At 45.0% G+C, this 16,145-nt stretch overlaps 1 protein-coding gene and 1 long non-coding RNA gene across 2 annotated transcripts in view; both read left to right on the forward strand.

Moving 5' to 3' along the window:
• LOC147637973 (uncharacterized) overlaps window positions 1–7,685 on the forward strand; it is a 112,673-nt gene extending 104,988 nt beyond the window's left edge. The window contains 5 exon segments of the mRNA XM_086797067.1: window positions 5,378–5,457; window positions 5,587–5,632; window positions 5,736–5,840; window positions 5,843–5,882; window positions 6,018–7,685. Coding sequence (XP_086653193.1) covers window positions 5,378–5,457; window positions 5,587–5,632; window positions 5,736–5,840; window positions 5,843–5,882; window positions 6,018–7,474 — 1,728 coding nt within the window. The 3' untranslated portion in view covers window positions 7,475–7,685.
• On the forward strand, window positions 7,603–8,735 carry LOC147637974 (uncharacterized). Its single transcript, XR_015265668.1, has 3 exons — window positions 7,603–7,743; window positions 8,212–8,374; window positions 8,488–8,735. It is a non-coding gene; the product is annotated as an uncharacterized LOC147637974 (long non-coding RNA).
• Window positions 8,736–16,145: the final 7,410 nt, after the last annotated feature.

Genomic DNA, 16,145 nt, shown 5'->3' on the forward strand with positions numbered 1-16,145 from the left:
CGATCTTGTGGGCTTGGACACTGTTGATAGCACACTTGACACTAAGGACAGCCAAGCAAGATGTAGAGGTGCCCAACTCTAGAGGGTATTCAAGTGCTACACATGCCTTGGATGCATCTCGTGGCCAATATGTGGCAAACCCTCGTGACTTGAATGTGGTTTTGGTGGGATAGTCATCCCATGGCAAGGAAAAGGTATATGAAGAGGAGCCCGATGCATTGGGGCTGAATTGGATCATGTGAAGAAGCAGTTGTTGCAGGCAAGAGAAGAGGAGTTGAAGCTTCTTCATGAGAACCCGCAGGTTCAAAAGCTCATTGAAGCCACCAAAGCTGAATCCATGATGGCCAGGGAGTTGGGTGTGAAGCCAAGGGAGTTGGGCCTTACTTATCTTATAGGCAATGGAGGGTGAAGCGGGGCTTCTAAAGTTCAAAAAGCCTCCTGGCCATAGTTGTTACGAGGTGTGCCTCTAACCATTAGAGGCATTCGAGGCGTACAAGCCTTCCAAGACATTCGAGGCTTTGTTCGAGGCGTTTGGGCATAGTTGATTTCTTTTTTTGGACCATTTCTGGTTTTGCTGGTTTCTACCCGTTTTCGTCCGTTTGAGTCTCTAGACGGGGGCTATAAGGGCCCCTCTAAGCTCTCAAGACTCACACACTCTCTCTCTCTCTCGAGTCTCTACCTCTCTCATACACACTCTCTCTCCCTTAAGGCTTAAACATTGCTCAAGGCATCCCCTCTCACACACACACTCTCTCACACTCTCTCACACTTACTCTCTCCCCCTCTCATACACACCCAGGTGATACCCTCTGTCTCTCTCTCTCTCTAATAATCTATCTATCTATCACTATCTATATATATATCTATCACTATATGTATATAATATAATATAATATACAGATGCCTCTAACACGCCTCTAACGTCTCTAAAAAATACGAGTCTTTCGAGGTGAGTGCCATACCCGCCTCGTACCAAACAACTCTGACGCCTCTAACAACCTTGGTCCTGGCATAGAGCCAGGTGGTGCCATTTCTCGTCGGATTGACTTCTCCACATGCTTCTTCACCACTTAATGCAAGGGGACTCCAGGGGAGAAAGACATGCTTATGCCAAAGAGGGTGGACAGCCAGGTGGTTATGCACATGCAGGACATAGTACTTTGCCTATAGAATTGGCTCATACATGGCCTGAAATTTTCGTGATATACTAGTGATAAATATGATGAAAGTGGAGGACAGTTCTGTTAGTTCTGCCTTGCACTGATCTTAGTTATGTGGATGTCACCAGCCTGGACATTTCCCAGTCTAAAAGGGATCTGGTGGACTCCAGGATGTTTAAATATTTGGAAAGTACAAGCTTTGGGAATGGGGGATTATCCTAGAATACAAAGGACCACACTCCTGAAATTTAGGAGAGTTGCTATTTTTTGCCCGACTCCGATGGAAATTATGTTCGCGTCATTACATCTGGAATTGAGCAGATACCAAGAGTTGGCAAAGTGCCTATGACAGAATGTCTACCAGTTGGGATATTTTTAGAGATAAAGTTTATAGGACCCATCTCTTAGATTGGAACATGTGGCAAGAAAGTGGACCAAAGTGAGACAAGTGGCCTGACACTTGTTAGAAAGTGGATCAAAGTGAGACAAGTGGCCTCACACTTGTCACTTCAGCTATTGTGTGGCTCTCCACTTGTCACTGTAGCCTTCTCTTGCCATTTTAGCTCATGGGAGGCCCAAATCTATAAATTGGAGCCCTCTCTCTTCATTAATAGAGGCTCTCTTGTTGCACACTAGCCTCTACCACCATTGAAGGCTTTCCTCATGATGGCTACTCTCTTTCTCTCTCTCTTGAAGGCTGCCCATGAAGAATACCTGCTGTTGGGGACTGTTTTGGAGGCTTCCATCGCGAAGAAATACTGAAGGCAAGGGTATTTAATCATTTATTATGATTTCTAGCCATTGTACTTGTTGCACCAGCATTTGTACTTGCTGTACATGCTGTACCAGCCATCGTACCGGCTGTACCAGTTATTGTACTTGCTGTACCAGCCGGTACGGTGGCTCTCCACTTGTCACTGTAGCCTTCTCTTGCCATTTTAGCTCATGGGAGGCCCAAATCTATAAATTGGAGCCCTCTCTCTTCATTAATAGAGGCTCTCTTGTTGCACACTAGCCTCTACCACCGTTGAAGGCTTCCCTCATGAAGGCTACTCTCTCTCTCTCTCTCTCTCTTGGAGGCTGCCCATGAAGAATACCGGCTGTTGGGGACTGTTTTGGAGGCTTCCATCGCGAAGAAATACTGAAGGCAAGGGTATTTAATCATTTATTATGATTTCTAGCCATTGTACTTGTTGCACCAACATTTGTACTTGCTGTACATGTACTAGCCATTGTACCTGCTGTTGCTGTGCCCTTTCTATTGCATGAAGACCCGTGGTTTTTGGGGAAGAATCAGTACCCACACGGAGGTATATGGATTATGTTGTTGGCTCGGCATTTCTACAGCCTATGTTCCGGCTCAAGATCCTTGTGTTGGGCTGTGTTATAGCATTTGTATAGCCCTAGTCCCCTGGGCACCCGCCGCGAGTTTCATGTCTCATGGAACATTCAGGGTTTAGGAGGACCATAGTGCTTTCAGAGGCGCGGGGTTCTCAGAGAGGAGCTTCTCAGAGCCATAGTTGGTGGGCCCATTGACATTCTCCTCCAAGAGCATCATCGTGTGGGAATATCCATCAGGACAGGAGTCGCACCTTTTCATCCCATCCTCTTGGTCCTTCCGAGACCCAAGTTGGGATATGCATTTCCGTCAGGCGAGCAACTCTTACTTGTAGTCGATTCCGGCACCATTGTCGCTGGGAGAGTTCAGTGGGTGATCATCATGATTGGAGAGGACAGGGTGGGCTTTTTGAACATTTATGCGCCGAATGCCACAGCTTGCAAACCCACTTTCTGGAGTACGGTTCGGCAGTCTCTCCCACAGATGGATTTTCGGTGTATGAGTGGTGACTTCAACATGTTAGAGTCGACAGAGGATAGACTTGGTGGTGTGTGGTGGCATGGCTATCGTTTGAGGCACGGAGTGCTTGGCTTGGGAGGAGTTGATTTTGTCTTCGAGGGGGCAGCATTTACTGGAGTTCGAACACAGCCCTGGGAGTCTGAGCTTTTCACGATGCGATAGGAGTAGTACAGGCCCTAACCTTTCTAGAGTAGACTGGTTTTATGTAGATGAGTGGGCTTGTGGACGAGGTAGCATGATTGGTATACTGGTACGCACTACTTTCTCTGATCATGCACCCGTCATTCTTGGAGGACCTGTGGAGGCAAGACAGACTTTTGAGCACTTGGATCCCAAATAGCCTCATTCTGGATCTCGAGGAGGATATTTCACATTGGATTTAGGAGAGCCTTGATTTTCACACTGGTTTAGGCATAGGAGCTTTGGACGTAGGCCTTGGTTTCATGTAGATGAGTGGGGTTGTGGACAAAGTGGCATGATTTTTTGGCAAGCACTACTTTCTCCGATCATGCACCCGTCATTCTTGGAGGACCTATGGAGGCAGGCCCAGACTCTTGAGCACTTGGATCCCAAATAGCCTCATTCAGGATCTTGAGGAGGAGATTTTTCATTGGTTCAGCAAGGTAGAGGAGATTTGGGAGAGCCAGGATTTTCACACTAGTTCAGCTGCAGGAGCTTTGGACGCAGGCCTTGGAGAGATCAACAGGTTATTACAGGAGGTGGCATAGAGCAGATTGGCTAGCTTCCGAGAGGAGGAGAAGAGCATCTATCGGAGCCTAGCCTCCTTGCAGCGGCTTCAGGAGAGCACCCATGATAGCCCGTGGACTGAGGCCGTGTTGGCTGCAGCTTGCACAGAGCTTATTTCCATGGAGGAGCAGAGAGTGGAGTACAGATACCATGCTAGAGCCTGGGTCACTGGAGATTTTTGAGATATTTGGCCCACACAGGCAGAGGGATGGTATCTACAGGTTGTGAGGCTAGGATGGATCCATAACTGTGGGAACACACCCCCCCCCCCCCCCCCCCCCCCCCGGCGGCAAATCTGTTGCAATAGCTCGCGGGGGGGGGGGGGGGGGGGGGGGGGGGGGGGGGCTCCCCCCACAGGTGCGAGCTGTTGCCACAGATTTCTTCTGTTCTCTTCTTGACCCATGTGTTTCATAGGAGGCGTTTCTGGATTCTTGGCAATGAAACGGCTTAATTAAACGTTTTTCGCCACATTGTGTCAACTGACCAATTTCTTTAGCTTCTTGAGCAATGAGTTATGATGGCAGTGACCAGTTTTTCAGCTCCTTAAGAAGTACTAGTTATTCATGCATGGGACACATTGCAAGATTGATTACATCTGTTATTTAGTTTGGTGCTTCCCTTCATGACCAATTTAACATTTGGAGCATAAATATAGGGTGTTTATTATGTGTTTTAAAGAAACACAATTCATAAAGGGAATAACCATTTTTCACCTCTTAAGTGCTAGTTATCCATGCACCATCCAAAGCGATGCAACTGCCCAACCAGTTACTGCGCGTGTCTTGTTGTGGAAAGTGGGTTATATACATGTTCTCTTTAGTGCTAGCCTTCATCCTGAGTGAGTCTGCCCTCCACCTCAGGAAAAGTGATAGAAACTTTGTTTGATGGTTTATCTATGAAGATTTGTCTGCTACGCTGACAACTCCTTTATGCACGACCTGCACCTACTCTTGGGCACGGATGACGTGAATGGGGATGCCACAGGCTATATAGCATGATGGAGTTGATTATTCGAAGCTTGTTCAGTAGGCTCTGATGGAGTCAAGCTCACACTTTGTTTTTTGTTAAATTTGGGTTGAACTTTACATAAGTATATGTCCATGCACAATGTAGATTTCATCCATTTGGCTTGTGTTCTGCCTCTTAACGAGCATAGAGTATTCTAGTGTGATTCAGCTTAAAAACCTTCCACATCACCTTGTCTTGCTCGTTCGACTGTGGGTCATGCCTTTTTCTGTGCAAGCTCTAAAAAAACTAAGTCCTATGCATGTAGATTTGTGATGACAGAATTCTTTAATAGGAGCGATCTATAAATTCTGTTGGGCATACTTTTTCACACCTTCCTAGCACCCTTGATTCCTGTAAAGCCGTGGAAAGCAGCAGTTAAATGTGATGGTGGTTGCAATGTATTCATTGGCAATGCTGAAGATAGCAGCATGTACATCCTGCCATGTTTGAGCAAAATAAAATGGTTAATTGAGGCGATTATCATGTATGCTCTTGCCTGAAGATGTATTTGTGTGTACTGGAGAGATACTTGTGCACCTACTGTGTGCAAAATAGTCTTGGTTGTGGACTGATTTCTCTCTACTTGTATTGCTGTTAAATCCAGGTGTTGGAATTTCTAGCAGTAAAGCGCATTCTGACAGCTGAGCAGATAAATTCAGAGCCTCTTTGTTATGGAGCTGAAAGGTTAGTAATTTGACATACCATATCAAATTCTGATTGACGTGTTGAACATGAAACTGACAATCTTCATGTTGTTGGGGTTAGAGCTTAGAGTAGCTGTGATGTTTCAAACTCTTGTGTCTGTTTGGACAGTGTTAGAGATACGATCTTTCAGCTTTGTCGACACGCTGATACCGAGGTACTTTGAACTTCTCTATTGTTCTCAAGGGCAGTGCACGTCCAAAACCCATGCACACTGAGGCTGTCTGGGATGCCTGTTGATAGTTTTGTTGTAATTCCAGGTTCAACAAATAGCACGCCGATTCAGAGTGAATTGGCTGAATCGGAATTCTTCTCGTAAGCCATACAGAGGAGGACAAGGGCTCTCTTCAGAGCATCCAAATCGGCGGCTTTTTTTCCCAGCCAGAATGATGATTCTGGAGCTGATGGTACATCCTTTTAAATGGCTTTATTCGGGAAGCATATGATTGGGTGGGGTGGTGGAAGTAGGGTGTCAAAGATTGTGCTTTTGGGCTGATCATGTATGAATGGCTCAGGTGATACTTGCTTCAAGATTTCTACAGCAACTCCACATGATGAGGTTACAAGGAAACGCAAAAGGCCTAGTAGGTGGGATCAACCATCGCAGGAGGTGCTGGATACTACCTTAGCAGGTGGCCTTCCACAAAGCTTTTGGCCCTTCAATGCAAGCAATCTTTTACTTGGTAACAGTCAACAGAGTGGCGTCCCAGGTCACACTCTGCGGCAAACTGAAAGCGCCTTATCTGATGAACTTGGGACAATGCATCCTGGCCCGCCTTCCTTTCCTGCCATTGATCTCCAGCATCATGCTGTTGTGGTACACACAGGAACACACCTACCTGGTGTGGTGAGCGGAATTCCGGTAGAGCAGTTCAGGGCAGGGTCATCCACGGGGTTCATCTCACAACAGGGTTCTGTTTGTGTTGGCATTCCTGTGGCACAGTTTCATGGGGCTCGTTCCCCTGCGTCAGACTTTTCTCAATTTCCCCAAATGTTTGCTTCCTCCCATCAAATGAACCACACTGATGATCGACAGGCCATGCCCTCGAGCTCAAGAGTATTGAAACTGCAACAGCGTAAGCTGCCTGAAAATGAGGTTGAACCACCTGATCAAGCCAGTGAAGAGCCCAACGTTGCATTTGGCATTTCCCCCTCCCAGTTTTTTCAACAGTTACATGGGCTGTTTGGTTCAGCGTTTCATCCCTGGCAGTTGCAAGTGCTTATGGCTCCTCATGCCTGGGGCCCTTATCTTTCAGGAGATGCAAGGATCAGGGTTATAGGCTCTCTGAATGAATCTGGCCCAGTGTGTTGGTCATCTGAGTTTAATGGATTGGATGAAAGTGTTGCTTTGACAGCAGAGCCAGGTGGAGCACTAGGCTACGAGCTAGAGCCTGAGCCACCTGTCCCAGGTTTATCTCCTTCTCCTCCTCCCCCTGCTATTGCCCTCTCTTCTTCTCTTTCAGCTCAACCTTCAAAACCTGTTGGTGTTCGGCAGTACATGGGCAATGAACACCTAGGGAGAGGCAATATACCTCATCAGCAAGGCAGTTCTGGTTCATGGAAACCATATAGGTGGAATTCTCCCAGGTGGTCAAAATTACGTGGACACAAGCACAGGAACTTTGGATACAGGAGGGACTTTGGCTATTTCCAAAGGTATAACCGACAGAGCTTTCCAAGGCAGGGGCACTCCACACGTCCCCACAGTAATTGGGAGGATGCCTCTCATTGGCAACATTCAGATAGAAATTGGGCTTGTTCCAATTCTCATGTTGTAGATCCTGAGTTTACAGACGCTGATGGGGAACCTTATGGAGTCCACAATGAGTCATTTGAAGATACAGGGAATCCCCCTAGTGCCATGCCCCTGGAAAGACCATGGGGATATGGCCAGGAAGAGTACTCTACTTTGTATGTTGGTAATTATTCAAATACTCCTAGGGATTTCCGTCTGAAAAGGGGTGTAGATGCAAGAAACTCTAGGAGTGTGGACAGTTAGTGAAACTAATCACGTGTTGTTTTTTTTAATGGCTCGTTGGGCATCCACCTCCTCATTTGGCTTTCATTTGTACATGGATCTTGTGGCCTTGGTGGAGTTTCCCTGCAAGCCACTATGCATTTTTTGTCAAATTAGTTTCTCTGCTAACTCTGAGACAGTGGAAGCGTTGTAAAATGAAGTTCATTATTCAAGCAGAACAAAGTTGAGCAGAGTTTGTCTGTGGCCGGGGAATCGTACTAGTTCACAACAGCAGGGCAAAGCTCTGAAAGGTAGGTCTGTTTATTCTGTTATATTCTTGTCCAATTTTGTTTGTCACATCCAACATGATTAACCGTGGGCTAGCATAGGGGAGAGGCTCTTTGTATGCAAAAGACTACTTTGATTATATACAAGGGCTTAAATTATCATGCTCAGTCATCTAGCAGCTCGCTGAGCTGTCTTAGAAATCTATTTTGTTTAGGACCTTTCAATTGTTGTTGTTTTAGAGAAATAATACCCTTCTTATGCCAAACACGGTGGTGTGATTATTTTCTGTACTCACCAGTATGATTAATATATGCAGGAGGACCTAAGCTTTTCGCCAAAACTAACAAATACTATGTTAGTATTTCGTGTATCAATATTTGTCTGACTTTATTTTTTAACACTATATTATAGAATCTAATTATTAACATAGCCAATAATATTGTGGGGGCAAGAGGCACATGGTGACATTTTGGGCAACTTTTCACCTGAAGCGAGCCCATACAGAGGCAGAACAAATGCCGATTAGATGGGAAATTGGGCTCATGCTTGATGGTTTTATCACTCTTGGTGGTATTTCTGAGGGACTGAAGAAGCTTGTTGATGGAAAGGCAACATATACACTTGGTATATCTTCAGAGATTCTTAAATGGCTAGGTAAGGAAGCACCTGTTTGCATTTGTGATCTGTTTAATAGTGCATGTTTCACCAAACAGTTGGGTCAAACCCATCTGCTGAGAAGGTGACAAAAATCAGCTCACAAACTACAGGACCGTTATGGCCATGGAAAAACTTTTTAGCAGACTACTGTGCAATAAAAAACTCTGCAAATGGGATGAACGCATGGGAAAAAGAGGATGCAGACAAGCAGGTATCAGGCCTCGCTTAGGGCAACAGATCATCTTGTTACAATTTTAGTGCTCGTGGAAGTCAAACGGCAAGGCGGCGTTTCGGTGTTTCGTAGACTTCAAAAAGGCCTTTGATATTGTCCTGCAAAAGCTTATGGACCACACTGTATTTGGAAGTTATGCATTGAACTCCTATATGGGAATACATACCTCATGGTTTTTTTTAGTGTTGAGTCTCTGTTCCTAAAATTTTTGAAGTCACTCCATTCTATGAATATTTATTTTGGCCACCAAGATTTGTGCCCTGTTTCAGCTGCATCGGATGGAAATGGCTTTAACTGGTTGGTTCATACCATTGGTACACACTTGGCTGATCCATCTCACTGGTTGGATTTTATCTTGTGGACAGATAGGATCTAAAGGATGAGTAATGTGCATGATAGAAGAAATTGTGTGCTAAATTGGCTGCAGATCAAAAATTGGTTGCATATCTTCACTATGCAAACTTGCATGAAAAGAGAGGTTGGCACATTGGCTTATATGAAGATCAAATTCTTTAGCCTATGTTCAATCCATTCACTGGGTAGTTGCATAGCTATTGTTTACCTGATTGACAGTTTTGATGAATTCTCTGGTACAGGTTCTTTGATCTCTCTCTCTCTCTCTACATACTGGCGCCTACTGTTAGCCACTTAAGCTGCGGACAATACTTTTGACACATGAAGCATATGTAGGTAGTTTCTTTTTCTGTCTTCCAAATTTTCCCATAAATCAGTATCTCATAGAGCTGTTGAATTACTTTTTGGTCTCATAGAGCTGTTGAATTACTTTTTGGTCTCATAGACCTTAGGGTCTTTTGACAACATTAATATTAATTTTCTTAAATTCTTTCTGGTGCATGCGCATGTGTGTGTGTGTGTGTGAGAGAGAGAGAGAGAGAGAGAGCCTATGCTGTTGAGTTGACCGTCATGTAATGCTTAGCTAGAGATAGAGAATTCCCAATTGAACTATTGGTGCACGCACTTGGTTGATCCATGTCATTGGGTAGCGAATATACGCCAACACATGAAGGATGAATGATACGAATGCCAAAAAAAAATGTGTTTTCATTTGCAGTCATGGTAGCTGCAGCAAGCTGCAGAGGCATGTGAAAAAATTGGCTGCAGATGTTTTCCAGAAAAAAAATGGGTTCAGCCCGTTCAAAAAATATCAAATGTTTTTGTATGAAATAGCAAAACTTTAGCTTATGTTCAGTCCATTCACTGGATAGTTGCATAGTTGATGCTCCCTTGTTGGCAGGTTTGATGAATTTTCTGGTATAGGTTATTTGATCTCTCTCTCTCTCTCTCTCTCTCTCTGTCTCTCTCTCTCTCTCTCTTTTTTTCTTCGTGAAATGGTGTTTTATATTATATGTAAAAATGTACATTAGCCACATGGCTCACACAAAACCTATGGCCCCAAAAAAACCCCCCACAAAAGATCCTCTAAAGGATCATGACCATGCAAACCTGTACACTAATAAGAAAGCCTCCTAGCCAAATAAGCATCCCAGATAAAAGCATCAAAGATGAGCTAGCCGAGCCGCCGTAGACTATAACGAAATAACATCTGCATCCAGTAGCTGAGCTGAGAGAAGAGAAGAAAACTGCCAAAGTAGCAAACCGCGGATACGTAGAATGTGCCCATGTATTCCAGACAAGGAATCAAAGATGAACCCATTCCGTGTAGTCCAAATATGCCAAAGTCCTGTCCATCTAAGGAAATGGAATATCACAAGGTGACTGTCCGAAGTAATGACATGAGGACAAATCCCAAATATCCACTGATGAGCCGAAACAGTAGACCTCTCTACTATCTTCCAAACGCGAGAGACAAAAGACCAAATTTGATGGGCCACTAGACAACTCATGAACAGATGCATAACTGTTTCAGTGCATGTCGTGCAGAAGAAGCAAGAGGCCAATGTAATTTTACGACGGTTGAGCTGATCCCGTGTAGGTAACCCTCCCACCAACATCCTCCAAATGAAAACCTTACCTTGGTAAGGTAGTTTAGACTGCCAACCACGCATAAGAGTTTTCTACCACCATGATTTAGACTTGTGCAATCCCCACACCTTATTGGCCTTGGCTGAAACCCAATCTTTCTCTGATACGAGCTTATGATAGACCTGGTTAGCTGAAAGTGATATCAAGTCACCAGATTTACATAGTGCCCAATCAAGCCAAGGCTGATCTGCAGATGGCCGAGGCAATGGAGTACAAGGCTCAACTGCATGCATGATGTCAACCCATAGTGGCTGAAATGTCCGAGGAACCCTAAAGTGCTGCCGAATACGACGAAACGAATATGGCATGTCACGACTAGGTATCACAGCATCTCGGATTCTAACCAAGCCTAACCTGACCAAGCGGTTGAGTCGTATGCGTGAAGCATCTCTGTCTGGCCAAACAATGACACGCGACTCCACACATGTTTCGAACTGCAAAGAGTTCAAAAGTAGTCTTTCATGACCAGGATCCCACCGAGTCAACAGTAGAACTTCATGCCAAGAAAGGAGAATATGCGATAAAAGGTGAGATGAGCGAATACGGACAGGATGAGCCGCATTCACAATGTCCCACCATGAAGCCTGCACACGTGTCCGTCCATGTGACAATCCCTCCAACTCAATCAAGTCACGAGCCATGAATACCCAAGGCTGCTCCTGCAAACACACATCCTGAAAAAGCGCCCACCTACGCGCCACCATATGCAAGCGGACATCCAGTAAAGCAGCCCCACCAATTCTTTTGGGCGTTGTAATGTGATTCCAAGCTATCCATGTTTGACCCATAATATTTCCTTGCCTCTTCCACAGCATAAACCGAATGGGAGTAACCAAACGGAGAAGAGATTTGTGTGTCCAAGGTAGCAAAGGCAAAAAATAGGAAATCATGCTAAGCATAATAACCTGAGCTACCTTAACCCTCACGTGCATAGGTCACCCTTGAGCTTTCCAATACACAAATTTATCCGAGATCCGAGTAGAAATCCAAGCAAGAAGCGCTTGGGGGTCCACATCCACACCCACCGGATACCCAAGATGACGAACAATGTCTCTTGTATGCACCACATGGCCTTGCCACCCTAATGCCTCAAGATCAAATTCCGTGCATACAATGAGGGCTGATTTTGTTGAATTTATTTTCAGTCCAGAAGCCAATGCAAAATTATTCCAAGCTTCCATTGCTCGATCTATATTGGCTTTTTCGGCCCTGAGAAACATAAAAGTGTCATCCGCAAGGGCTTGAGCAACCAATTGCTTGCCATGAGGAAGATGCAAACCAACCACTTCACCATGTGATGCCATAGCATCTAGGCGAGATAACATAGGATGAGTGGCAATGGAAAAGAAAAGAGGGCTAAGAGAACAGCCCTGCCGGAGAGAACGGGTGAGAGAAATACCATCCAAAAGTCCTCCATTGAGCATAATCCGCGTGATAGAGCCAAAGCCAAGTAAATGTACCAAATTAGCCATTTTGGGACCAAAGCCCATGGCTGTCATTAATAACTGATAAAGAAAAGACCAGCTGACATGATCAAAAGCTTTTTCAAGATCCAGCTGCACCATCACAATCTTTTGCTTCTTTGCCTTGGCATAATCCACTCCAATTTGAACATTAAGAATATTATGCAAAATATTCCTGCCATGCACAAATCCATGTTGATATGGATGAATAAGAGTAGGAAGCACCTTCTGCAAGCGATTGGCAAAAATCTTTGTAAAGATTTTATACATAATACCCATAAGTGAGATCGAGCGCCATTGAGCCAAAGAAGTAGACGAAGGGACTTTGGGCAACAAACGAAGTATGCCTAACTTCCAATCGGCAGGCATATATCCCTCATCCCAAACCCTTTGACAAATAAGCGTCAAAGGCTTTGCAAGGTGATCAGCATATTTTCGGAAAAACTCATTGGGCTCTTTCCCATGGGAAGTTTGGAGAGAACAGCTTCCACTTCCCCTTGAGTAACAGGAGCATCAAGTTGAATCGCCACATCAGGGTGGTCAACTTGATATCGTACTTCAGCAAACAATGACTCCCTTGCAGCCAGGACAACCGGCGAGACATCCTCTCGAGGGGCAAGTAAATCTTCATAAAACCTGATGCAATGCTGAATAACCTCAGAAGGTTGAGTAACAAGGTTGCCTTGGGCATCCATCAGCCTAACAATATTCTCATGCATTTGTTTTTGATGCAACTTATCATAGAAGCGATGAGATTGACAGTTAGCATCCCGCAAAGCATCAAGACGTGCAAGTAGTTTAAAGCGAACATATTGTGCTTCCTGCACCCTAGATAGCTCCTTTTTCAGCCATTCTATGGCATCCACAACTTCAACATCCATAGAGTCAGTAAACATGAACGCCTGCAAGCCCTTTAAAAGCGACTCAAGAAGAGCCACATGCTGTTTTTGTATAGAGGCATCATCGACACCAGCATCGTGCATATTGTTGACACGGGTATCTAGGAAGGTGGTCTTTATCGATTGAAGGACTTTGGTGGACCATAATGCCGCGCTAATTTTCGAGTGTTGGTAAGGAACACTGGCCAAGCATGATAATCAGCCATGGACACTCTTGTGGAGAAATGTCGTATCAACTGACGCATATAAACATCAAAAACTTCATGCTCCAAAAAAGTGTGATTTAAGCGCAAAGGCAAGCGTCCCAACAAGCCTTTATATGCATCCACAGGATGATAGACCATTTCTATACATCCTATCCAATCTAGCATAAGTGCCCCGAAACTGTTGTGAGGCATAAGTGTAACCCCTTTCATCTAGATGCAACCAAGACCACATGTCTTGTTTTAGCGACCTTGTTGTAAAAGCTTCCCACGCCATTCTCTCCGGGCCATCCATTACAGAATCAGGCGACGTGGCTTGCTCCCTGGAGACACACATATTAAAGTCTCCCATCACAAAGCCAGGATGAGAGATTGAAAGAGCACACAAGTCATTCCACAGCAAACGGCGTGCACGAGCATTATTTGGAGCATACACCCCTAACAATCATAAAGGTGTATCATCCCAAACAATCTGTATCACTAGAAATCTTCCATGAACATCTTGAATCACAAGAGAAGGCTGAAACTGCGAACGAATAGCAAACATAACACCTGACTGCGAAGCAGGATGTCCGCTGTAGAAAACATGAAACCCCTTATATACATAGGCTTTGCCAGCCAGCTTATGTTGCTTATGTTCAATTGCACACAAAACATCCCAACCATGACAAAAAGTTGTACACCAAAGCCTAAACTGCTTTTGGCGCTAAGAAATACCCTTTACATTCCATTGTACAATTTTCATAAGCCTTCCTAGAAAAGGAATCAACAAGGCCGTGTTCTAGGCCCAGGACAATCTGCCAAATCACGAACCTTTTGAAGCATTGCATTTTTAGACATGGTATTTGTGATCTCAGACTGCCCTTGGAGTTCCCGAGCACGTGCCGAAGGGTAATGACCATCCCATGGCGAGATGACCTCACCCTTCGAACCAAACACAAGAGGCAATTGTTGTTGTGCTTCTTTTGTTAGGCGACTTCTAATAGGATAGCGTTCTACTCTATCCACCCCAAGAGCCCCTGTACCCTGAGAAAGTTGGCCTCCCGGCCTCTCAATCTTGGTCTGTTGGCTAGGCACATGAACCCAAAGGGCGATGAGCATATGTATATAAGGGCCCATGATGAGTACGCAAAGGCCCCCACCAAACAGCATCTGAGAAATCCCCCCGTGGGGCAACAAATCGTGTCTTTTTACCACGTACTTCCACCCATGGCTGCTCAACCTCATTCTGAACATGCACATGTACATCCATGTGCTGGGCATCATGTAAAGGAGCATCATGCTCATCTTCCACGGGCAACTGCCCATCAACGATATCCTTGGTAGCAACAACTTGTTCTTTCTTAGGACATTCGGAGACAAAGTGGCCCATCTCACCACATTTGAAACAGTGGCCAGCAAATGTATCCCACCTCAATTCATACATTAAAGGTTGCAGCCCAGCCATATTGACACGCAAATGTGTCGGCCTAGGTCTCCTAGTATCCCACAACATGCATAGACGATTTTGGTTTCTAGATGTCATTCGAGGCACCACCAAGACATCACCGATACCTCGCATGAGACCTGGTAAAACACGCCAAAACATTGGTGGGAATTGTTTCACTTCAGCCCAAACTGGGCAAGCCTGGCGCAACATATCTTGGTACTCTGCCATAGGCTTCCGCGGAACCACATGAACCAACTGCCCATCCAAAAAGAGTGGCACCTGCTCCAAGACTGCCCTACGGGCTTCCGAAGTGTGAAAAAGTATTTCATAAAAGCCTCTCGGACCATCATAAATCTCCTCAAGTGCCTCAGGCGACACCAAGCGGCCCAACCATGCTCTTAAGACGAGGCAACAACGGAATACGCCCAGTAAAGAAGAAGATAGCAGCACGATCATGAAAATCTGCTAGCTGTTGTAGCAACAAAGGAGTCTCCATGCATACATCAGCCACACCATCATTATCTACTGCAGCCATTTGCGCGCTATTTGCCTTCACATATTCTTGCAGAAGCTCACCAGTGATCTGCAGCAAACGTGCAAAACTCCGGAGAAGGTACTTGAGAACTTTCCTCTGCATTCTCTCCAACATTCACCAGAGTGTAGCTTGCATCAACATCAAGCCTTTGACGTTTTTGTTGCTCCGAGGCATCTAAAGCATAACCCACATCCTTCTCGATCATCTCCTCAATAAGATCCATGTTAAGGCTATTGGCAGCCATGCCACCAACAGCAGCAGCCGGGTCATCCAAATCCATGTACAAAAGCAAAGAAAATCCGTTCTTTCAAACCCTAATTCAGCACCTGAAAACCCTAATTCAGCACCTGCAAACCCTAAATCAGTAGCTTCAAACCCTCATATGTTCTCTCTCTCTCTCTCTCTCTCTCTCTCCCTCCCTCTTTCGCTTGGCACACAGAGGACTGGATTACTCTTACACGCTAGCTTCCTCTTTTGCAGAGTCAGGCTTCTCTCTCTCTCTCTCTCTCTCTCTCTCTCTCTCTCTCACACACACACACACACACACACACACACTTAGAAGGGGATGAACAGAGAAGAGAATCGGACGGCAAAAGATGACGAGTGATGCTGCAGATTACACACACAGTCGCACAGTAATGGCACAGGCCAGCAGGTCGCAGCTCAACAGGTCGCAGACGTTTCTCTCTCTCTCATGCAACGCCACTCTCTCTCTCTCTCTCTCTCTCTCTCTCACGATGCTTACTTGTTAGCTGCTGTAAGGATGTCAAAAATGATCTCTCTCTCTCTCTCTCTCTCTCTCTCGTTCAAGTGATATAGGCTATGATTATGATTAGCTACTTATGTATTTGTATATAGGCTACTCATCCTTGTAATTTTTTTAGGAGCTTCACTGACTTTTAGTAGGAGAGCTTTGCTCATTTTTAGAGCTTTACTTATTTTTGCCAAGAGCTCTACTCATTTTTTGTAAGAGCTATGAGCTCTACACAAATTTTTATAAGAT

Source organism: Cibotium barometz, chromosome 5, assembly GCF_041138505.1.
Source record: "Cibotium barometz isolate CiBa-2024 chromosome 5, ASM4113850v1, whole genome shotgun sequence".
Classification (NCBI taxonomy): domain Eukaryota; kingdom Viridiplantae; phylum Streptophyta; class Polypodiopsida; order Cyatheales; family Cibotiaceae; genus Cibotium; species Cibotium barometz.